We start from the raw sequence: 24,769 nt of genomic DNA on the forward strand, positions 1-24,769 counted from the left end.
ATGAAGCCTTCATTTAGTATAGGTAGCTGTTTATGTTGTATGAAGGATAAATTGATATAACAAAGCTGTTCCCATATGTAATAACCATTAAAATGTACAAAGACATTTCTTTGAGACTATTTCTACTGGTATTCTCTCTTTATTTCAATTTTACTATTTTAATCTCTACTGATTTAGTCCCGATACAATATTTAATAAACTAATTTTCCAGAAACAAGTCAACATAAACCATTATTTTGCATTGATATAAGCAAGATATATTTCTATATTGTATTCTGCCTTGTTTAAAAAGTGAAAGCATGTACTGCTTAACAGCTTTCCGTTTTTACAGGAAACCTTGCTCAAGAATATTGCATATTATGCAGGAATATTATATATTGTGATATTGAGAATTTTAAAAATATAACTTTTTCAATTAGTGACTTTTAACTATACCATCAAATAAATAGTTTAACTACCAAGGCTTGTTTTTAATCTATATTTCTCTATATTCAACTTAAAAACCTTATTCTTGTCAATGAAATATTCTTCTTTTATTAACAAAACTTTTATGCCAAAGAAGAATAGACTATTTTAAGAAATAAATCAAACATTATTAACTAGTCCCAGCATTTTATTGTTTGGTAAAAGTACTTTGTTATATTCACTTCAGTACTTTTATGTACATGTTGTACCTCAGAGACCATGACCTCTTTAATATTTATATCACTGTGTAACTGAAGATCTCTTTACTCATTTTTCCTTCTTTTCTTTTTCTTTTTAACATGCTGCAGTAGCTAACATATTATGGAGAGAAGAAGGTACTAAATTCTATTGTCTTTTATATTGCTGTGAATATTTTGCTTAATTTTTAGTAGACTTGTTGACTATTAGTTTTTTTATTCTAATTTTTTTGTTTATGCTATTACAGATATTCCTGCTTTTTCTCCCTTTCCCCACCTCCACCCAGTCCCACCCTCTCCCCCCCGCAAGTCAGTCCCGCCCTGTCGCCCCTATCCATGGTTATGCACAAATGTTTTTTTGTTTAATCCCTTTACAATCTTTCATCCCAGCCACCCCATTTTTATTTTGATTCAATAATTTTACTTGATTATATTTTAACATTTTTATGTAAACTTCTGCCATTAAAAGTATTAATATTGCTCATCAGCTTGAATCATAATTGATAATTGACATATGGTCAGGAATTAAATTACACTATATTGAAATGTTTTCAAGAGTATAAAATTGAGTCAAAAAAAATAAAAGCGACCTTAGTTAAGCACAATTTACATGATAAACTCTCATTAAAGAAAAGAAAATTTTTTTAAAGATTTTATTTATTTATTTATTTTTTGAGAGAGGGAAGGGAGGGAGATAGAGAGAGAGAAACATCAATGTGCGGTTGCTGGGGGTTATGGTCTGCAACCCAGGCATGTACCCTGGCTGGGAATCGAACCTGTGACACTTTGGTTTGCAGCCTGCGCTCAATCCACTGAGCTATGCCAGCCAGGGCAGAAAAGAAAAATTTTTAAATCTATTGCCTTATCTAGGGAATATAATAAATTATTTAAGAAAATGAGTTATATACTTGAAGGGTCTGGATTCAAATGCAGTCTCTACCACTAGGTCCTTTTTATGTCATTATTGTCTTATCTCAAAAATAAGGACACTTGTTAATACTCATAGGGTTGTTATCAGTTCCTTAAATATAGTCCACATTCAATAAATGGTATCTACTGTCATTTATAATTGTTACTATTATTATTAATTTTTCTGTAGTCACAAAAGCTTGAAAGAATGTGTTTTACCAGGTACTCAAATAACCCATCAATTGTGTTTTAATTACATTCTTAGGAAAAAATTTATATGCTCATATGCTCCAGGTGTACAATAATTCAAATTATTGTTTCATAATCCATCCTAGACAAACTTTCTCTTCCTCAATTATAGCTTCCTATGTGAACTAGAATCACTGTTACCTGTGAGAGCCATGCCTCATAAGTTTCAAGTAATTTTGGAATTTTGCCACCTCAATTTCTGTTACCACTTTCTGCCCTGCCTTTTTCCCATTAAGATTTCTTGCTCTTAAATCACTTGTATAAGCTCCTTTAAAAGCTGGTTTGTTTAGGAGATTCTGGTGTAACTATACCCTTTCTATTTATTCTACTCGGATTTGACATTTGAATGTGCAAATTCAATCATTTTTGACACTATCATGGACATATCTGTTGGGCAGTATTTCTTTGTACTATCTTCACTGTTGAGATGACACATATTTCTTTGAGCATTTAAAAATTTGATTTCATGTTATCATTATAATAGAAGGAATATAACTGAAGGAATTAGAAATCAGGTACCAGAGATCTGGCTTTCCTGGTTAATTGAATGAGTTATTTTGCCTCACTGAGCCTGGTTTATCTAATGTGATGCTTGAAATAGATTTGGAATTCTCCTAGTGAATCTGTGATATATAAATCCTAAAGTGTGTGAAACATTTGTTCCTTATAAATTGATTTTGTTTTAAAGCAACATTATTTGTTCATAGTATTTATTAATATAATTATTATAGTATTTATTAATGTGATTGCTATTTTATTATTAAGTAATAATTTGTAATTGGGAATTGTATGCTGACTCAAAAGGACTGATTTGAAATAATATCATGTATATATAAGATAGCTAGATAGATATAGATAGATAAATAGATGTCAAATAGCTTCTAATTCCTGGATGAACATTGCCTAATAAAGAACTTGACACAATCACTCTGAAAACTTTCTGGTATAAATAAAAGAGTAAGTCTTATTGTAGATTAATGTAATGTGAAGATCATATTGGGGTGAAATGGTGTGATGTTACTCTGTGTGTGAAAAGTTTTTAGCTCCAAAGGCATACATACAAAAAAAGAGTGGATTCGTGAACCAAAAATCTGCCTCTGCCAAGTTATTCAAGATGAGAAATGCAATGTGTACAATCTGTTCTTGCCTACATTTTTCTTTAGCTAAGAAAACATTTCTTCTATATATTTTTTAAAGAGGTAAGTTTAGTATTATTTGAAAGTGAAAAGAATAATATGAACTAGTAACTAACTTTAACACTAAAACTTATTGATTTATCTTTGGTTACTAAATCACTGCATTGTAGAATTATAATTTGCTATTGACCATACCTTAAATGCTACAGTAATATAAAATTAAGTCAGAGGAAGACAATTATCACCACAGTCTCTCCTTTGTTATTGACTTAAATACTCATCAAATAATTAGAAATTAACCAAATTTTATTGTTGATATAAATACATAAAATGTATAATATTTTGCTATACATAATAAGTAGTATAATTGTATTATGATACACTATCATTACTGAACAGCTCTCCTAAAAGTATTTAGACAATAATGTAAATTGCAACTATTTTTTTTCAGTCTGTTTCATGTACTTAAAGGCACATTGTTGATTAGAAAATCCTCTGGAAAATAATTCTTTCTTATGAGACTGCAAGTGATTCTTGCTTATGTCTTCTTTCTGTATAGAAAAAAATAGCAAAGCAAAGAGAAAGCTCACAAGGAACAAACAAATTATGGATCGCATTCTAGAACCACTATACTCTATTAGATTAACAATCGACCTGGAAAAGACAAAGTACATGTGTCTGACTTCACCAGGGGATAGAAAAAGAAAAAAGCCAGCCTGCACATATTCTCAATCTTTACTGTGACTAGAGCAGTGAAGGTTTCATTGATTTTAAGAAATTTTGCAATACATTACAATACAGAGTATTAACGAGGAGAAAATTATAATTGATACCTATATGGTTGTCAAGCTCTTTGGGTCTCAGGATCCCATTACATTTTCCAATATTATTGGGAACACAAAAGCTTTTGTTTATTTGGATTATTTTCATCTACTTATACTTAACCATATTAGAAATTAAAACAGAAACATTTAAATGAGTATTTATTAATTTATGAAAAGGAAACTTAATAAACCCAATTACATGTAGCCATACGTAACACATGATTTTAAAGCTATATTTCCAGAAAACAATGAGGAGGCTCATTTTGTTTTACATTTTTCAAATCTTCTAAATACTTGGCTGAATAAGAAGTGCTGGATTCGCACATCTGCTTCTGCACTGAATTGTTGTGACTTCACCCGATGTCATGTGTCATGTAACCTGTCGAAACTGCATTCTACTTCTGCAAGAATCTAATTTGTGAGACCGAGAGGAAAAAAACACAAATGATATCCTAGTATTATTATAAAAACAGCTTTGGCTTTGTACATCTACTGAAAGGATCAACTTTGAGAACTGCTCTACTAGAAAATCAAGTTGAACTTTTAGCAGTTCATGGATTCATAGAATTTCGTATCAAAAAAAGCCCCTGAACCTTAGTATTCTGTCTCGCAGTATGGATTTAGGAGAACATGAGACAGAAATCATATTCTGTTTCCTTATATACGTTTTACCAATTGTTATTTTCCCCTACTAATGTTTCAAAGAAGAGATAATGTCAGTTATAATAATAGTTATAATTATTCATTCTGATAAATGTTTAAATTTCTCCATCTCATTTAATTCTTACAACAGCTGTGTAATGTAAGCATAGTGATTATCTCCAAATTTAAGATGGTGAAGTTTTGACACACACTGAATAACCTTACCCTGGTATACCAGTAAGGTCTGTAGCCACAATGTGCCCCAGAGCTGCCTGAAGCTAGAGAATGGAGTTGATCTCTCTTTGTTACATTCCTCCAACCCCTTTCAAAAAAAAGGCTAGGACATAGAAACTTAATAGTTTTAATGAATATATGCAAATATATTATTGCTTCTTTACAAATAAAGCTAATGAATGCACTAAATGCCTTCTATTACCAACATCTTCATTATCAGGTAATTTATATTGCTCTGTGCCTACTATATTCATAATAAATGTATATATGTATAATAGTAGAGCAGCAAATTTAAAAAGAAACACATCTGCACCATATATTCATATCATAAATTCTTCTAAAATTTGAATAAAATACTTGATGAAAAATATATCTAGCAGAAAAATAATGGCAAAATACTCATATATCTCTTGTGGGTAGGGAGGGAGGAACTCAAGGTTGACTCTAAAAGGTGTAAGTTACTTTTTATTTCACTGCAATGAGATCGAGGCATTGTTGTTCACTTTATAGTTATTATTTTAAGTAAGATACTTATGTATGGTATTTTGTGGGAATTACTATTTCATAAACACTAAGAAGTTACATCCCTACTGGAAATAATAAAATGCAAAAACAAACTAAACCTTACTGGTATCTCTTTAATAACTTTTTACCTAAAATGTAGTTGATGCTTTGTAAAAATGCTGATGCATAATTCATATTTTTAAAAGCAAGGAAGTGGTCTCTCAGATAGGAAAGGGGTGATTTAACTGGATTAAGTGATTTATAGAGGAAAATGCAGCTCCAAAGTTTCATTGGTGCACAATTCGGTGGAGTCCCACTGACCATACTGTGCATGGGATATGGAGAAGGAACACAATAAGAAAGGGCAGGAAATTTCCCAAGAAAGTTTACAAACAATCTGGATTTAGCATAGTGTCAGGTTCAAACATTTCTCATTCTGTTGGTGGAGGATAATTTTTCAGCAGCTGAAGGAGAGCAGACTCACATTCCTTCAAAAATGGTGCAGGCTTTGTAATGGTCATCAAACATAGTAGGTAACTGACAACTGACAATCAGACACCACATTACTGCTTGGTTATGGCCGCAAGTTATGACAACAATTAATGGTAAATTGATAGTCATTGATGTACAGCACACATCAATCTTATGGTAATGTTTCCTGGAAGCTTACTGATACAAATAATTTTTTTGCATTAAAAATGGATAGTTTTTTATTTTTTATATTTTGTAAGATTTTATTTATTTATTTTTAGAGACGTGAAGAGAGGAAGAGAAACCTCAACGTGTGGTTGCCTCTCGAGTGTCCCCTCCTGGGCACCTAGCCTGCAACCCAGGCATGTGCCCTGACTGGAAAATGAATCAATAACCCTTTGTTTCACAGGCCAGTTCTCAATCCACTGGGTCACACCATCCAGGGATGATTTTTTTTTATTCACCGAGCATGGAATTTATAGTCCTCTATGCACAACTATAATTACTATAATTATAAAGAATAGCTGAAAACTACTGAATTTTATTTTTCTTTTAAATATGACTTGACTTTAGTTTTTGCCACTTCTGCTACTATTCAGAACTATCCCACTTTAATGTAGTACTCTCTCTGGACTTAAGATGTTTAAAAGGTGAAAGATTTATACCATCTGAAGAGAAATCAGAGTATGAGGTATTTAATCAACTGATAAAGATTATACTTATTAAAATATAAGTACTGTAAATTATTTATAAAACAAAAAATATGTTGAAATGATCTGGAGTCATTTAAAATGTATATGTGTGATTAGGTAGGAATAATTTAATGGGCTAGAGGATAGTTATAAACACTATGACAAAGTCATAATTATGTTTGAATACATGTTCGTCTAAATCAGGAATAGATAGACATGTGGCTAGATAGGCAGAATTGGTGACTATTTAAACTAAGAACATATTTAATAAAAAATAAATATGTCTATCCCTGACTGGTGTGGCTCAGTGGATTGGGCATTGTCCTGCAAAACAAAATGTCACAGGTTCAACTCCCAGTCAGGGCGCATGCCTGGGTTGCAAGACAGGTAGGTGCCTTGTTAGGGACGTGCGAGAGGCAACCAGCAGGTATTTCTCTCCGTCTCTTTCTGCTTCCCTTTCTCTCTAATAATAAATAAATAAAAATCTTTAAAAGATATGTCTAATGCTGAACAAACAATTTTACAAACAAATACACTTTTATTGTGATCCTCAGGCTTGACTTAATCGACCTTGCAGATATTCTCAATTAAAAAATAATGCTAAGCGATTTTTCCTGTTAAAACAATCTTTCCCTTTATAGGTGAGATTAAATTCTACAAACACCCTTTATAGGTGTTTGTAGAATTTAAAAATTTCAGCACAGTGGTTTGAATTCCCAAACTACCTAGATTTCTATGTCATTGTTCATCTTTTAAAGAACATCTGCCAGCACTGAACCATGTGAGGGCTAATTAGGCTGAATAAACAAGATTGTGGGAACCAACACAACCGGGGAAGGGACTTACTCAGGTGAGGATCTAGAAAGGAAAGACTACATGCGGTTAGGGCTGGACATGCTGGAACAAGGCAGAAGCAACGAAGACAGTAGGTTTGCCAGAAGGTGCTGAAGCTCCCCAGGTGCAGGCTTCAGTGAACACCACCTGCATTCCAGGTATCACGTTTTTAGGGTTCTGCACCGGTTCTGTTTGGGTTTATAAAGTGAAATAAAATTTGAGATGTCGCACAGTTAGGTCGCTAGTGAGGAAAAAGTATGATTTAAATTAGTGCTCCAAGGTTTTTTTATAAAACCTGAAATTAATTAAAGTTTCTGAAATAGACCCCAAATACTTCCAGCTTTAAAAAATGATAATACATCTTTGTAAGATTATATTTATAAATATTAGTATAGGAAAATATACATTCTTCAAAATCTGGAGGACTTGTTTTTTTTTTATTTTTAAAAAGTGTTATATACACTAAATTCGTACAAAGAATGAAATTTTATTTTCTCCAGGAATCTCTAATAACCATAATAGAATAAATATGACTATTCAAAAAGTGCTTTTGTTCCTTAACACCTAAATTAATTGGAGAAGGCATCAGACATAATCTGTGCATCAAAAGTGTATTGTTTCAATTTATAACTATTTTATAAATACATGAAAAATGTATTGCGTCATATTAAAGAAATCACTGAATTGGAGATTGGGGAGAACACGTACAATGTCTGCACAGTGTCACAGAGTTGCCTGGGCATCCATGAAGGTCACGTACGGTTTGCTGTACTCACATCACAGGGCTCCACAAATGATCTGTGAGCAATATGAGGGGCCCTGAGTATTGGTTGTAAAGTTTTCTGACAATTTCATTTTGAACTTTTGAATGTGTTTTTTTATTTTTAAGGTCTGGGAATTGGAAACATGTTCTATGTTTTTTATGAAGATGGAATCAAAGTGATACAACCTATAGAGTGTGAATTTCAGAGGCACATTAAGCCCAGTGAAAAGCTCCTTGGATTTCAGGCAAGTATTTTAATAATATATTTGTATTTTTTGCAGCAGCTTTGTCTAGTAGAATTATATTTTAGAAATACAATGAAATATATACATATATAAGATGTATTGGGAGGGAAATATTAAAACTATGATATTGGCTGTTATTCATGCAAGTTTTATATTTGAGAAAAAATAATATGTATTCCTAATTATTTGAAATTAAAGGCAATAGGAGCAAAATACCAAAATTGAATCAATGTCATAACTTCACTTGCTCCTTAATTTTGAATGCCTCCTGTTTTTGTAGACACCATTCAGTTTAACAAAATGAAAAAAACAGCATGTATATACTCTGGTAGAAAATTGGGGCTTATAATCAGTACTTTATAAATGTAGGTTCCCTTTTCTTCTTCATCTCATTTTTTCACAAGGTCTCAGTGAAAGGAATGATTTAGATTTACATGGGAAATATCAACTTATTTATTTATGTGTTCCTTATATGAGATATATATATATATATATAATATATATATATATATATATATTAGGGATGATTTTTGCAAGTAAGAAATTATCGTGTTTTATGCTGTAATATATATATCTCCTTATAAATATGTATATACCAAAAATGTAACACTATGAGTACCTATCTTACTTAGTTCCCACATTAGTTTGCACATACACCAAACACCCAAAATAAGTCTGGGGAAGACCTCATCTTGTAACCCTCTCTCGATATTCATTTTTAAGTGTGGCAGGGCCATGAGATAGAAGTAAACTAGATATTAGTGCCATAGTTTAGACCCTTTATTTCCAACTCTCATTTCCAGCATACTAGTGGTCATCATTGTTGTTGAATATAAATATACAGGGGCGGGCAAAAGTAGGTTTACAGTTGTAACACAAATAAATAATAATGAATAATACACAAATAAACTGTGTTTCACATACTCACAACTATAAACCTACTTTTGCCAATCCCAGTATGGAGATAACAGTTTACATCTGAAAGCCATGCCCTAGAATGAGAAGGAAAAGAGGAGAGTGAGATGAGATAGGTGAGCTTCCCCCCAAATATCCCATAGCACGAAGTAGTCTGATGACCTCTTATTGTAAAGAGAGGAAGTAATTTGACTCAATATGTTGTGGTTATTTAAAATAAATGAAGCCATGTTTAAGTATAAATTCTAAATGGTATTATGACCACTTTAAAGCTATGATTTATAATTTAAAAAAATTTTTAGCTATCAATGCAATTTTATTTTGTTTTGTGATCATATAATATCAACACTAACTAAATCCATTTTGAATAAGGTGTGTGCATGTATATGTGTGTAAGTAAGTATGTATATAAAATGTAAATATTTACTTCTGATAATGCAAACCATTCCATTTTATACCACATTCATGTTTTTATAAAAGCATTGTGGATTAGACACCTAGACTAGCACATAGGCATTAAAAATGTGACATCAAATTATTATTTAAGTAAAAGCAAAATAGTTTTGGCAGGAGAGTTTCTCTTTGATTTCTATGGGGCCAGCAGTTTTGTAGCTAACTGATGCAGACATTGAAACTTCGCTTACTAAATCTAGTGAAATAACCTGTAAAACGCATATTTCCATTACAAAACTATACACTTCATGACTTTGGATTTACAAATTTAGAGGCAAAATTTTTTTCTTCCTGTGTTACATGGATGCGGTTCCAGAGTATCACCAACAAATGGTTCAACACAATTTGACTCAAGTCTTAAAAGAATGTGCTTTTCCAGAACATTTTTCAATGGCTATAGGTTAGTTAATTTTACAATTTTGAGTCTAAAGCTAAAAAAGCTAGGAGACACTTAATGTGACAGTTTGATGTGTCTGGACAAGAGGAATGTGAGGTTTACTTACCTGAATGTCTTTCTCTTTAAAGCCTTTGGCTACTCATACTTCCTTCCAAATCATCTAGAGTAGAAATTACATAGAATTCTGTTCATTTATCTCCCTTATATATCTGAGTACAGATAGAGAAAAATCATGTGCATATACATAAATATAACTTATGTATAAGTTTCTGTAAAAACAAAAAAATTGAATAGGAGGTAGAAAAAAATACCAATGGTTACAGCCTCAACTCATACCTTGCAATCTGAGGACCCTTATTTATCCACATCAGCAGGGACCAAGCAGGGATAATTTATTATTAAGAACTAATTTCCTGCATCAGATTTTGCAAGTCATTGCCCCTGGAAATTTGGTAGTCATCCTATATATGGGATTATGAAGGAATGATTATTGCAAAATAAAAAGACAAAGGAGTAAAAGAGCAGTAATCTTATACTACATAAAACAAAAAAATTACTGAAATTTCTATACTCATGGAAGAGTTAGAAAAAAGATTATGAAAATCAGATTTGTATTTTTGAGAGGAGAATTGTTTAATAGTGTGTGTGTTTAAATTTATGACATTTCTAATGCTTTCAATGTTGAAATTAAATACAAGAATGTTTCAGCTAGCCAATATATTTTTAAAGCACTAAGAATAATACAGACAATGGCAAACTGATTCAAACCATCCCCCATTTATAATTGATCAATGTAGAATATAGAGGTTTCTGTTTATCCCCGAAAAGAAAAATATATCTTATGCTGTTACTGTAGTCCACTTACATGAAATAATAGCTAAGGTAGATGAAATTTAATTATTTTTTTTATTCTTTAATGTGAGATTAGCTTAGATGATTAGACTATATATAAAGAGACACTTTCGTGATACATAAGTATACAGTGATAGAAATAAGGAGGAATTGGTCATGTCATGCTTTGAGAAAAAAGGTTGAATAAATATTTCTCATTTGAACTTATTTTGTTTTCTACGTTTAAACACAAGAGATCTCAGCTTCAGACTCTGTAAGCTATTTGGTGCAATATTCTACTAGATTTAAGTATTTAATTATAAACAATTTCATGAGAAAGTTGTTGAGTATTATGTGAGGAGAAAATTTTTCTCCAGAGAAATAGAACCAATAGTATTATCTATATCTATATGTATATCTGTATTTGTCACTCTATGCTGATGTCTTTATTTTAGGAAATTGGCTCAGGTGGTGGTGGCTGGGGTAGCAAGTTTGAAACTTGTCAGACAAGTCATCCAGGAAGAAAATCAGATAAGAGTTGATGTTGCAGTCTTAAGTCTCAAATCCACAGCTAAGATCAGCAGACTGGAAATGCAGACACAAATTGTTTTAGTCTTGAGTCTGAAATCTGTAGGCAGACTATGAACTCAAGTGATATTTCTCTGTTAAAGTCTGAGTAACCTCCTTCTTAAGTCTTAAGACCTTCAACTGATTGAATCAGGCCCACTCACTGGAGGGCAGGTGGTGTGTTTTATTTAAAGTCAACTAATTGTAAATGTTAATCACCTGCACAGACACTGTCACCATGTCTAGAACAGGAGCCTGACCAAACAACTGGGTACCATAACCTAGTTGACATAAGAAATTAACCCTCACATCTTACTATTTCTTTTAGTTAAGGGCCTTGTTTAATTGGTGTCTGTATTCCCAACATGCTCAGTACAGTGCCTTACACAGAGCAGGTGGTCAAATAACACTTGTTAAATGAATTTTGTGAAAATACCATTGCTTAGATTAGAGGCTGAGGCTCTTCGTTCTTCTACACATTCTCTAAGTTTAAAGACATACATGCCTAATTTTCTCCTCACCAGAATACTTCTCCTTATTTTACAATCACCGCAAAATACTGTTCTTTTAATGTATTTGTGAAAGTGTTTGATAGAATAATTTATTGTTAAGTTGTTTCAAGGTAAATATAGTTTCATGGGTCTAATTATTCAGAATCACATAGTCAAAATGTACTGTGCAGATGTTCCGTGTAAGAGAGTTTGGAGTTCCATTATTGAAAAAAGAAGCTACTTCGTCTGCATTTTACAAAATAAACCTCTTGAGTGCAAGTAGTGGAAATTAGTCTTTTGCAGTCATTTTCCCCACAAAAAAGATTAACACGAATATAATATTTTTCCAATTCACTGTTGATATTTAAAAAAGTAGAAGTGCAAATCCCAAAATAACTCACTGGCCAGTAAAGTTTAGATAAAAACTGATATGTTTAAAATATAGAATCTTCCATCAAGCTTCTCCGAAGATGCCGTTTGCCCGCTCTAAATAAAAATTCAATTTTGGTGCAATGTCAGATTGCATCAGGCTTCAGCTTCTGATACTGAGTTAGTAAAAATTCATACAACATGTTTTCAGTTATACTTCCATCTTTTTATTTTCTTTTTTGTTAGGCAGGCAGCCTTACTAGAGAGAATTCTTGCTATATTGATACTAGTTGTACACATGATTTCACCTTGTCATCAACAGTATGAACTTCAAGCAAATAGAATCCTCTTGCAGACTTATGAAATCAGGACTAACACTGAAATAGGTTTAGCAAAATGTTTAAATTACAGGCTCCCAGATGACAGGTTTTTCCAAGGTTACCTACTTTTTCGCTCTTCTGGTTTCCAACTGTTGTGCCATCCTTCCCTACCACTCTTTCAATCTTTGCTACGTTCTAACTTAACCACTTCTGTGTTTGCTTATTATAATCTAGCTCTTGTTCTTTACATATGACATGCTGTTACCTATTTTTTCATGGTTACTAAAAGAGTTCAGGAGGCACACAAAATGTTCTATCCCCGGTATTAATGCTAAATAACACCAAAATACAGAGCAACACACTGTCTACAGGACATCAGATGTAAATCACCTCTAAAATGTCTGTTTTCCAGATTTCCGACTCCATGTATGAAAAGTACTCTACCTTTAGAAATAAATGCTATTAGCACTCTACTAGCACGACATTTGTACATAAGAACAGGTTCTTTATATTGTCCAGAATACTTAGGCATGAAGACATTGAGCGGAGACCAGAAACGGGGAACACAGAAGTCCCCAGTTCTGTCTCTGCTAATGCCCCCCATCACCTCAAGCAGTGCGGCCTTCAGGACATTCATCAGTTCCCTCAGTCAAACGTCCAGATTTCCCTTTTCAGCATTTCATTCTGTTTCTAATCAAATCGCTACCTCTCCAAACTCTGTCTGCCAAACTACTTGTTAAAAAATCATCCCCTTGAGGTGATGCAGCCGAGCCATTTCCCCATGCAGCCATTGAGCAACCTTTAGAACTCAATACCACTGTATATTTTAGAAAGGTAATCAAAATATTCCCCCACTTATTCTTTTCTCAGTGGGTCTCTATTCAAAAAGTGGCTTCACTTACAAAGAGATATAGAATGATAAAAATTTAAGCTATTGTCCCTTTGTGGTTACAATGATATCCTGCAAAGAGCTTCCCGAAGAGAGTAATGTAAACTACCTCCAGTCCTCAGATGATTACTCTGTAGATTTGAAAAGTAATAAATTCATGAAATTGGTCTTTGAAGCCCTGGACTTAAAGAAAACTTCTAATCTTTTATTAAAATCACACTATTTTAAAATTCTTATTATGTGTGTCTATTAGACTTTAAGAATGTAAGCCTAACGTTGGGGGAAAACAGTGGGAAATATGTAAATTGTGCAACAGCATTTTAACAGAGTTGTATAGCATGTTAATTGGGTCAGGTAACTTTATCTAAGATAGCATATTAAGTCTTCTTTAAGAGATTAGTAAAAAGTACCAGCCAAGTTATTTGAATAAATGTGACCAGAATGATATATGTGTCAGACAATCTATTTCCATAATTTTAAAGCGTTTTATATGAGTAATAAAGACTCACTATACACATGTAAGAGTACATTCTGTTCTCTTTAGAAAGAAATGTATGTACATTAATTTAATGTAATTTGGGTCTTTCAATAGCAACTTCTTAAGGGTAAAATTGAACAGTTTGACAAAGAATTGTTCATACAAATGTCTTTAAAGATGAAAGTTTTTTACTTGAGATTTACAAAATCACATAAAGCTATTTTACATGGATCTTAAACTGGTTAAGGCTTAGTTTTATTCACAAAAAGTACTATTTTTAAAAAGTAACAGATTTGCTGTTAGAAAAAATTGGGAAAGTCTGAGATAAAAAAGTAGAAAGCAACAATACATTCAAGAAGCAGCACGTTGTGATCCAGTGAGGTCCATCCAGGGGCACAAGGACGGCTCACCATCTGCGAATCCTGCAGGAGATGCAGCAAAAGTACCTGATAAGCTACAACATCCAGTTATGATTAAACTATTCAATGAAACACATAATAAAGTCCGTATATGACAGATGCTCAGCTAATATACTCAGTGTTGAAAAACTGAAAGCGTCTCCTCTAAGATCAGGAATAAGACAGGGATGTTCACCTTTACCACTCTTATTCAACACAGTACTGGAAGTCCTAGCCAAAGCAATCAGGCAAAAGAAAGAAATAATAGGCATCCAAATAGGGAATGAAGAAATAAAAGTGTCACTTTTTACAGATGACATGGTTCTTTACATATAAAACCCTAAAGATTTTACCAAAAAACTTTAAGAAACAATAACCAAATAGAGTAAAGTTACAGGATATAAAAGCCATGTATAAAAACCCAATAAATTCCTATATACTAACTATGGAATTTCAGACAAAGGAATTTTTAAAATGTTGTAATTGTGACAAAAAGAATAAAATACCTAGGAATAAACTTAACAAAGGATTTGAAGGACCCATGTACTAAAAACTACAAAGCATTATTAAAAGAGAATGAAAAAGACATAATAAAGTAGAAAAATCAATGTAGTTAAAGTGTCTATATTACCCAAAGTAATATACAGAATAAATGCAATCTCCATTAAAACCCCAATGATATTTTAAAGAAATAGAACAAAATAAATTATCAGATTTTTGTGGGATAATAAAAGACCCTCAATAGCCAAAGCAATCCCGAGACACTCCTTGACTTCAACTATACCTACTAAGTGACAATAATCAAAACAGAATGGTATTGGTAGAAAAACACAAAGAAAAATGGAACAGAATTGAGAGCCCAGAAATAAACCCACATTTTTGTGGGCAAATAATTTTTTACAGAAGGTGCCGAAAAATTACAATGGAGGAAAGGAATCCTCATAAATGGTGCTGGGAAAATTGGTAAGCCACATGCAAAAGAATAAAATTAGACTGCTCTTTGCCCCTATATACAAAAATTAACTCAAAATGTATAAAATACCTACCTGAAACAATAAATTACATAGAAGAAAAACAGGCTTTTTAGGTTTCTTTGGATAAATTCCCAGAAGTGAAATCTCTGGGTCATAAGGCAGTTCCATTTCTAATGTTTTGAGGTAACTCCATTATTGATTTCCACAGTGGCTGGACCTATCTGCATTCCTACCAACAGTGCAAAATAAAACTTAAACCTCGAAATCACTACTAATCTCTTAGCTACTTGAGCTGCTAATTTATTGCCTATTAAAACTTCTTTTTTTTTCCCTACTTCAGTAAGACCTAACATTGGTCTAAGTCCTGCTGAACATCACGGCAATGCTGTTACTTTATTTTCAATCTCATCTGCACAGCTTTAACGGAAGTGTAAGGAAACGCACACAGAGGGGCACGAGCGCTGGCAGTAAACTGAAGGGAAGCCACCAGGGAAGTGCTTCTTGTTTCAGGAACTGGAGCCATTCACCGACCTCCTCTTAAGTGCTCTTTCTTCCAGCCTGAAAAAAGACCACAATCAGCCTTAGCTCCATGTAAAGATGAAAACCGCATTCCCTATGATAAGTGCAGAAGAAAATGAGTTCAGAGTATCTCAAAATCTATATAGTAGTATCATTTTCATTAAAATATAACTCTATACTATGTAAATTTCAGTATATAATTATTTACTAATATGACCACAAAAATTAATTATATCTGCTAGCTCTTTTTAAAATTATTTGGAAAACTTAAAGATCGGGGCAACCATAATTAAACCACAATAAAAAAGAAGAAGCATAATAAAGTACTTGAACAATAAGAACAAAAAATAAAGATAGAATAAAATAATAGATCTAATTGATTCTGCATAATTGATATGCAGTTTAAAAGATATGCATTGAACTAGGTTACAGAGGTAGTTCTGGTGACTTCTCACTTGGTGTTGTTTTTATGTCACTACTCAAGAAATTTTCTCAGCTGGGTATTGTGGCAGAACTCCTTTCTAATACGTCAGTAAAAATGAAGACGAGAAAAATACAGTTCTGCTGGCAATATAATAAACATATTTATTTATTTATTAGTTTTATTTTATTGTTTATGCTGTTACAGTTGTCCTGCCTGTTCTCCCTTTCCCCACCACCACTCAGCCCCAGCATCCCCCGCAAGTCAATCCCCATTTGTTGCCCCAGTCTATAGGTTGTGCGTAATGTTCTTTGGTTAATCCCTTCACTGTCATTCATCCTACCCCACCCCCTTCTTTCTGGCAACTGCCACTCTGTTTTATGTATATAAGCTTCTGTTACTATTTTGTTCATTGGTTATTGTGGTCATTAGATTACACATATAAGTCAAATCATGTGGCATTTTTCTTTCACTGACTGGTTAATTTCACTTAGCATAATTTTTCCAGGCCCATCCATGCTGTTGCATAATGTAAGAGTTTCTTCTTTTTTACTGTTACATAGTATTCTATTGTATAAATATGCCACAGCTTTTTTATCCACTCATTTACTGATGGACACTTAGTCTGTTTCCAAATCTTGGTTGACCCAGTGATTCCATTTCTTGGAACATACCCTAGGATCCAAAACACCAATACAAAGAAAATATATAAGCACCTCTATGTTTATAGCAGTGCTATTTACAAGAGTAAAGGTATATTTTTAAAGAGAAAGGACAAAGTAAATGGAACTTTGGTCTGTGTCTTTCTCCCATAAAGAAGGTAGGTGTTGAGCTAAATTACTCTTTTAGCATAACATTTATTTGCAAAGGTTTACAAAACTATGATTTTAAAATGGGCCTATTTTTATAGTTTAACTAATACAACATAGCAAAGTACATATTTGTTCAAATTATTTGGCTTCTATCCTTTCAATAAATACCTGTAAGAAATAGAATGTAGGTCACTTGCAATAATATTTAACCAGTAAATAACATAGCCCATGTTAAAATAAACTTTAAAGAAGGTTGACCTCCATGCTGTTGCATAATATAAGAGTTTCTTCTTTTTTACTGTTACATAGTATTCTATTGTATAAATACGCCACAGCTTTTTTATCCACTCATCTACTGATGGGCACTTAGCCTGTTTCCAAATCTTGGTTGACCCAGTGATTCCATTTCTTGGAACATACCCTAGGATCCAAAAACACCAATACAAAAAATATATATAAGCACCTCTATGTTTATAGCAGTGCTATTTACAGGAGTAAAGGTATATTTTTAAAGAGAAAGGACAAAGTAAATGGAACTTTGGTCTGTGTCTTTCTCCCATAAAGAAGGTAGGTGTTGAGCTAAATTACTCTTTTAACATAACGTTTATTTGCAAAGGTTTACAAAACCATGATTTTAAAATGGGCCTATTTTTATAGTTTAACTAATACAACATAGCAAAGTACATATTTGTTCAAATTATTTGGCTTCTATCCTTTCAATAAATACCTGTAAGAAATAGAATGTAGGTCACTTGCAATAATATTTAACCAGTAAATAACATAGCCCATGTTAAAATAAACTTTAAAGAAGGTTGACCTAACAGGTACAATGTAATGCTATTCAGTATAGATATTCCTATGTGGAGCAAATGTATGTGTGAATTATAATAAAGTTTAAAAATAAAAATTCAAATTATTATCCTATAAACAGCTTTATAATTTTTGAAGAGAAGTGTATCACACTTCAGAGTAACTTTTTCACGAAAACCATTAAATGTATCTTCAAATCAGGGGCTTCTTTCTGGATAATATGGGACGGTGGAAGAATTCAATGAAAATGACATGTCACCATCTGAACTGTGACTTACGTGCTGCAGAAAAAGTTTAGCTCGTGACACAGTATTACACTGTGTTGAGCCAAATGCAGATAATTCAATAATCATAAAAATAATTTAATGTATGCTTTTATGTTAACATTTTTTAAATAATTACAAGACAGAGTAAGCCTTTCACAGGGAGAGATTACATATGCATACCTGTCTCCAAAAAGAGATGTGTAAAATGTGCATTATCAAAACTCATAACTCACTACTGAAGCAAAAATGAACATTTAAAAAAGAGGAGAACTTATGTTGTTTTTTTATATTCATATTATTTAAATTATTTGACCCTTTTCCTTAAAAATTTAGGATTGTTTCCTCCTTATCTAATGGACTTGTAACAATAAGAAATAATTGACACAATGGAATACTACTTGGCCATAAAAAAGAAAATTTTACCTTTTGCAACAGCATGGATGTTCCTGGAGACCATTATGCCAGTCAGAGAAAGACAATTACCGTATGATTTCACTCATATGTGGAATCCAATGAACAAACTGAACTAATAAGCAACATAGAGAAAAACTCATAAATAGAGAGTGGGCTGACAGTGTTTATTTTGGGGGGAGTGGAGCATCAAAGGATCAAGCAAAAAAAAAAAGAGGAAGAACCCATGGACACAGACAACAGTGTGGTGATTGCAAGGGGTGTGTGGGGGAGGAGGTGGCAGAGGGTATAGGAGGGATAAATGATAATGGGAAAAAATACAATAAAATAAAAAAATAATTTAACTTACTCCATTTTAATATAAGATTTTCAAAGAATCAAGGTAAACTAATCCAAATAAATTTATTTAAAATGTCTTTTAAAGCCCTGGCTGGCGTAGCTCAGTGGATTGAACTTGGGCTGCAAATCAAAGCATCACAGGTTCGATTCCCAGTCAGGGCACATGCCTGGGTTGCAGGCCACGGCCCCCCAGCAACCACACATTGATGTTTCTCTCTCTCTTTCTCCCTCCCTTCCCTCTCTAAAAATAAATAAATAAAATCTTTAAAATTTTTTTAAATAGTATTAAAAATAAATAAAATAAAATGTCTTTTAAAAACAAGCAATTTTATTTTACAGATTTCACATCTCTGAATTCTGATCATATTGCTAAACCAAATGTAGATTATGAAATAAATAGTATTTATGAAATAGATAATCAAGCAGGCAGAGGAAATGAATTTCACAACACAGACCTGAAGAAAACTGAAGTTCAGTTTTAATAGCCATGTTTTAAAAGCCACACTCACAACTATCTTTAAGCATTTGATCAGCTTTTATGTAAAATTTGGAATAGAGTATGTTGCCTCAAAAGGAAGAACCAAATTTTAAATGATTGGAAGCTGTGAGGAAGCAGAGTTAAGCTAATTAGCTGAAATTAAAAAGACTTCCTTATGAAGCAGTCTCCTTGTTTTCCAAGTTAAGAAACATATATTGTTATATGGCAGGATGTCAGAGAAATTGTAGAAGGATATACATATACATATATATTGTTTAAATACTATATATTATATATAAAATACTGTATTTTATATAATATATGTATTATATATTTATATATAAATGTTTGTTTAAATATTATATATAGAATTTAATACATGCATATTTATATATAAACATTTGTTTACTATATGTAATACTTAAACAAGTGTTATAGTATTTAAACAAATGTTTTATTGATCTCTAAAATTATGAGTCAAACAATTTGAGCAAATATTCCCTATGACTGCTTAAAGGAACTAGAGTACAGAACGTATCTGCAGGAAGTAAGCCCCATCTCCCCATAACATTCATTAAGGTTTATAGTGACGTCGTGATTAAATGAGCTTTTCATCATATTAAAGAAGGTTTGTACACTACAGCCAGCTTCTTTTTGGGGGGCGGTGGTCAGTTAACATTTCACGTGTTACAAGGCAAGAAAAAATTTTTAATTTTGTTTTTTCATCCAGCTAGCTAAGTGACTAACTGTTTTTGTTAAAGAGAGTTAGGGGAGAATATCACTGCTTCTGTATAAATCAAGTCTTCATTGTGCTGGGGGAAAAGTAAACACAACTAATCCTTTAATTCAAACTATGCACACTACCACTTAATGAAGTTGATCCGCCATGAACTGTGGGTCCATCTAATTTATGTTTCCTGATATGCTCCATAATTACCTGATTCCTTTAATACTTAATGTTAGCTTTCAACTCAAACAAGTTTCGGCAATCTTCATTTACTTGCTCTTTAAACTTCAAATCTTTGGTTTTAATATTTAATTTGATTTCCCCATTATTCAAATTTGTCTTTTTTTTTTAAAGATTTTATTTATTTATTTTTAGAGAAGGGAGGGAGGGGGAGAGAGAGAGAGAGAGAGAGAGAGAGAAAGATCAATGTGCAGTTGCTGGGGGTCATGGCCTGCAACCCAGGCATGTACCCTGACTGGGAATCGAACCTGGGACACTTTGGTTCGCAGCCCGCGCTCAATCCACTGAGCTACACCAGCCAGGCGACAAATTTGTCTTTTAAAACAGACATTAAGTCCCTGCACCTGAGAGCTTCCATACCCACTGGCACCTGGACCAACCCCATCCAAGATGGCAGCTCATTTATAAGAAGCAGGAGACCCAAGATGCAAACCATCCAGTCCTGTATTAAAAAAAAATATATATCTAGAGTTCTTTTCTCTTGTGTTCTGTAGGCATTTGAAATTTAACAATCTACAAATTTATTTTTTAATTGGCTATTTTAACCTAATGCATTACTTTTTATGACTGGTAAAACATCTTTTGTTTCAGCAGAGAAGAAGTAATTCAGATAGCTTTGAACATTGTTCTTTTATTAAGAGAATTGACAGTATCCATATTTAATCCTCTTAATTTCCAGATGGAGAAATGAGAAACGTCAAGTGATTTGCTCATTGTTACAGAACTGCCAAATAGTAAAGGCGAAAAAAATTCTCCTGACCACATATTCAATAATTATTGCATACTTAAAGAAACTCCTTGAACTTTTGAATAACCATAGTGAAGTTCTTGAATAAAAAACTGTGGGAAAAAATTAAATTATATAAAAATGTGCTGATTATTATAGTTTTCATGAAATGTAGCCCATAGAGAATTTTCTATAAGAAAATAATAGGTAACATTTATTGATAACTTTCAAATGTGATTCATTTAACCTGCATCATAATCCTACGGGATGGATAATATTATTATAGCAGTGAGGTGAAAAAGGCTTCAAAGGAGTATTAACACAGTTAGTGAGTGTAAAGCGGAACATTACATCTAGGTCTCGTTGACCTCGAAGCCTGTTTTCTTAATATCTCTAATATACTGCCTCTAAAGAGAAACCAGCCCTCAGTTTATGACTGTGATGTTATCAGCTCTATTTTTATTGTAACACTGAAAGGCACAAATACATTCTTCCTATGTCAAAAGAGAAGATAAAAATATCTGTCACTTGGTCCTTGTACCTTGGTGTACTCGAGTCAAAATTCTCCTATGACAGTTTTCTAAGATAGGCTAGATTAAGGCAAATCAATCCCTAAATTGCTGTGACTACTTATGCTTTGATTAATATGAGCTAGACTGCTTATGACAGTTTAATAAATGAAAAGCAAATAGAATGAGACAAATGTAATATATCTAATTAAATAAAAGAGTGGTTATTTTTGTTTGGGTTATAAGCAGTGAGCTCAATTAAAATTGATGAAAGTAGTTTAACCTCATTGTCTTTATTTTTAATGGCCCCATTAAATAGATAGCCATTGATAGTAAATAGTTTAACATGTTTAAGATTTAGTTTTTTAGTCTTTCAAAGCAAGATTTAAAACAATAGCATAGTAGAACATTCACAAGTAGCTCTACCTTGATTATGTATGTTTTCACATGGCTATGAAAATATTCTGGGAATCCCAACATAAATATTCCAATCCAGTACAAAAGAACCCTTGTTTCATTTGCCTTGATTCATGATAAACTGAACAAACCTCAATGTGAACAATTATTGACATTCTATTGCATTTGATAAATGCATTTTTTCCTGTGTTCTATTATTCACTTTACTATTTATCTTAATAGGCTCAAATTATGACTTTTGGGTTTTTTTAAAAAAGCTATTTTAAAAGAGAGAGAGCTAGAAAACTCAAATCAGTGCTTTTTAAACTTTTTGTGGGAAAGAATCACTTTGGGTTTTGCCCAATCTATTTTTTTAAACCAGTAGTTTCCATCATCCAAACCTGCCTGATACCCCCCAGGCAGGTTTGACAAGACCCGAACTAGTCTAAATCATGTTCAAGGGTATAGGTCCATTGAGCATACATATGGGTATTATGGCAATATCGAATTGCTCTAAAAGATTCTAAATGGTTATTTTTAATTTCCATACTATGACCAGGTTAGTAATAAATGATATGCCAACTGGTACCTTTCCACAGACCAAAGACCACATTTTGAGTCATGCTGCTCTAGAATTCAGTTTTTCAATGATTCTGGGTGAAAGACTTAAACATGTATTTCCTGAGGAAACCATTTCCAACTTAAATGCTTCTGTTTATGTATTTATCAAAACATCAAAGCCTACCCTCCCCTTTGACTCAATATTCATTTCCAGCAATGCAACACCTATCTAGGAGTGTCTGTATACCACCCTTGGGTGAATCAACAATGCTGCTTAGTTTATGCCCAAACTCGGTGTACAAAGCTGGACCACTCAAAACTGGAATTTATTTATTAAATATTGTGTATTTTTTTCTTATATATTTAAACTTCAGTCACCTTCAAAGTACTCTCCATTTGATGCAATATACCTATTGAGACCTTTTTTCCCACTGCTCAAAAGAGTATTTGAAGTTGTTGATTTTTTATGCTTTTTATAGTGCTTCTGCCATTTTTTGTTCCACCTCTTCCACATCAGCAAAAAACTTTCCCTTCAGGATCTATTTCATCCAGGGAAACAAGCAAACAGACCAAAACTCCACTGAAGGAGAGATCAGGTGAATAGAAAGGGTGGGACATGGGGGTCATGCTGTTTTTGGTCAAAAATTGCCAAACACTCAGTGCAGTGTGGACAGGTGTACTTGTAAATCACCCATCATGAAATGGGCAAAGGCATTGAATGAGTCGTCAAAAAAAATCACTGAAGCCAAACGAATGCTTTCTCTCACAACACCATTAGCTTGTATGCTGATTCCCATAGGTTTCTGGAGCACATGCCTAGTGCGGGAAGCCTGTACTACAAGGGGCCCACCCTCCAGAGGATAATTCAGTTTATTTTTAGGTCCCTCCTCATGTACATCTTAGGTCACCTTATTTGTTACATACTTATTGTATCTTCATTATGATACCAATGCCAGTTTCTTTTCATTCACAACTACTTATACTACCTAATGCATTTGTATTCCAAGCTATGCAGGAGATCAGATATTTACTTTTCTTTATGTCTTAAAGAACCCTAGCCTATTAATGTTTAATTATCTTGCTTTTTTGGTGCTTTTGTTACCCATCCAACTAAGCCTAGTACTTTAGATTATTAAATGTACTTTCAAACTTTGTTTATAGAAAGGATGTTTTATATATCAACTATAATTATGTTCTATGTATAGGTTTACTGCCTGATATTCCTGTTATTTTAAGGAACTGCTTAGGTTTTTAAACTTCCCTAATATCAATCAAGCTTTATTATCGATCTCTAGATAGATACCATCTATCTATCTCAATCACCTATTTATCTATCTCTTACCTATCTATTATACCTATTATCTATTTTTATATGTGTGGTAATGTGTGTATGCATGCATATTTTATCTGTTCTTGATTTATTATCTATTTAGTTTTGAATCACCATTACTCCTTCTATTAATATAGTATACTACTTCCCTCTATTATGTCTTTTTTTTCAAATTGCCCATTCAACATTTTTGTTGTTGTTTGTTTTTTGGTGGATAGAGACCAAATGAGGAAGGCCTGGGTGTCATCTGTCTATGATACTAATAATAAGAATGAATAACCTCTCAGAGAAATTGAAAGTAAAGGAAATAGAGCAGAAAACCAAAGTCCAGGGTTTAGCTTTCTTGAAGTCACAATTGGAGAACAAAAGATAAGAAGCCATTATTGGTGAAATTTTAACCAATAGGATTAAAGTAACTATGGTAAGAACTCCTGTTCAGTGACATTTTATTCTACCAAAGTCCAGATAATAAATATTATGTTTTGCAGTCCCCATGGTCTTTGTCTGCCATTATAGCATGAAAGCAGTCATGGCATTTAAATAAATGGTTGTAGCTGTGTTGCAATAAAAGTTTATTCATGTAAACTTGAATACCATATAATATTTACATGTCATGAAGTAATATTCTTTTGCTAATTTTCAACAATGCCAAAAAACATTCTCCTTCCCTGGGCCACATATCAAAATAGGCAGTGAGTTGACTCTGGCCTGGGGCTCTTGTTTGCTCCCCCTCACCTTACACAAATGAACAATATTTTAGGAAGAATCAATGATCTGAAACAGCCAAATACAGCAGAAATTATAAGCAACTAGCAGGCATTCTCTCATATTCATGTTTTTACTTATATACATAACTTTGCACAATATCTTGCACAAGGAAGTGCTCAATAAATGCTTCCGCAAGAACTGAAGACTGATGATGAGAAATTCTGAGGCCATTGCTATCTTTTCAAGATGTCTCTTTGGAAAAGACAGG

The 24,769-nt window shown here is 32.8% G+C and overlaps 1 protein-coding gene across 5 annotated transcripts in view; it reads left to right on the forward strand.

The window, feature by feature from the left end:
* Positions 1 to 24,769, forward strand: part of FSTL5 (follistatin like 5) — a 546,524-nt gene that overhangs the window by 461,836 nt on the left and 59,919 nt on the right. For 3 of the 5 annotated variants that reach the window (XM_028519771.2, XM_028519772.2, XM_036031944.1), the window contains 2 exons: positions 774 to 800; positions 8,047 to 8,165. In XM_028519771.2, the coding sequence (XP_028375572.1) occupies positions 774 to 800; positions 8,047 to 8,165 (146 nt within the window). The remainder of the gene's footprint in view (positions 1 to 773; positions 801 to 8,046; positions 8,166 to 24,769) is intronic. The other 2 variants (XM_036031946.1, XM_036031945.1) reach the window with 1 other exon arrangement.

Source organism: Phyllostomus discolor, chromosome 8 (genome assembly GCF_004126475.2).
Source record: "Phyllostomus discolor isolate MPI-MPIP mPhyDis1 chromosome 8, mPhyDis1.pri.v3, whole genome shotgun sequence".
In the NCBI taxonomy this organism is placed as follows: Eukaryota; Metazoa; Chordata; class Mammalia; order Chiroptera; family Phyllostomidae; genus Phyllostomus; species Phyllostomus discolor.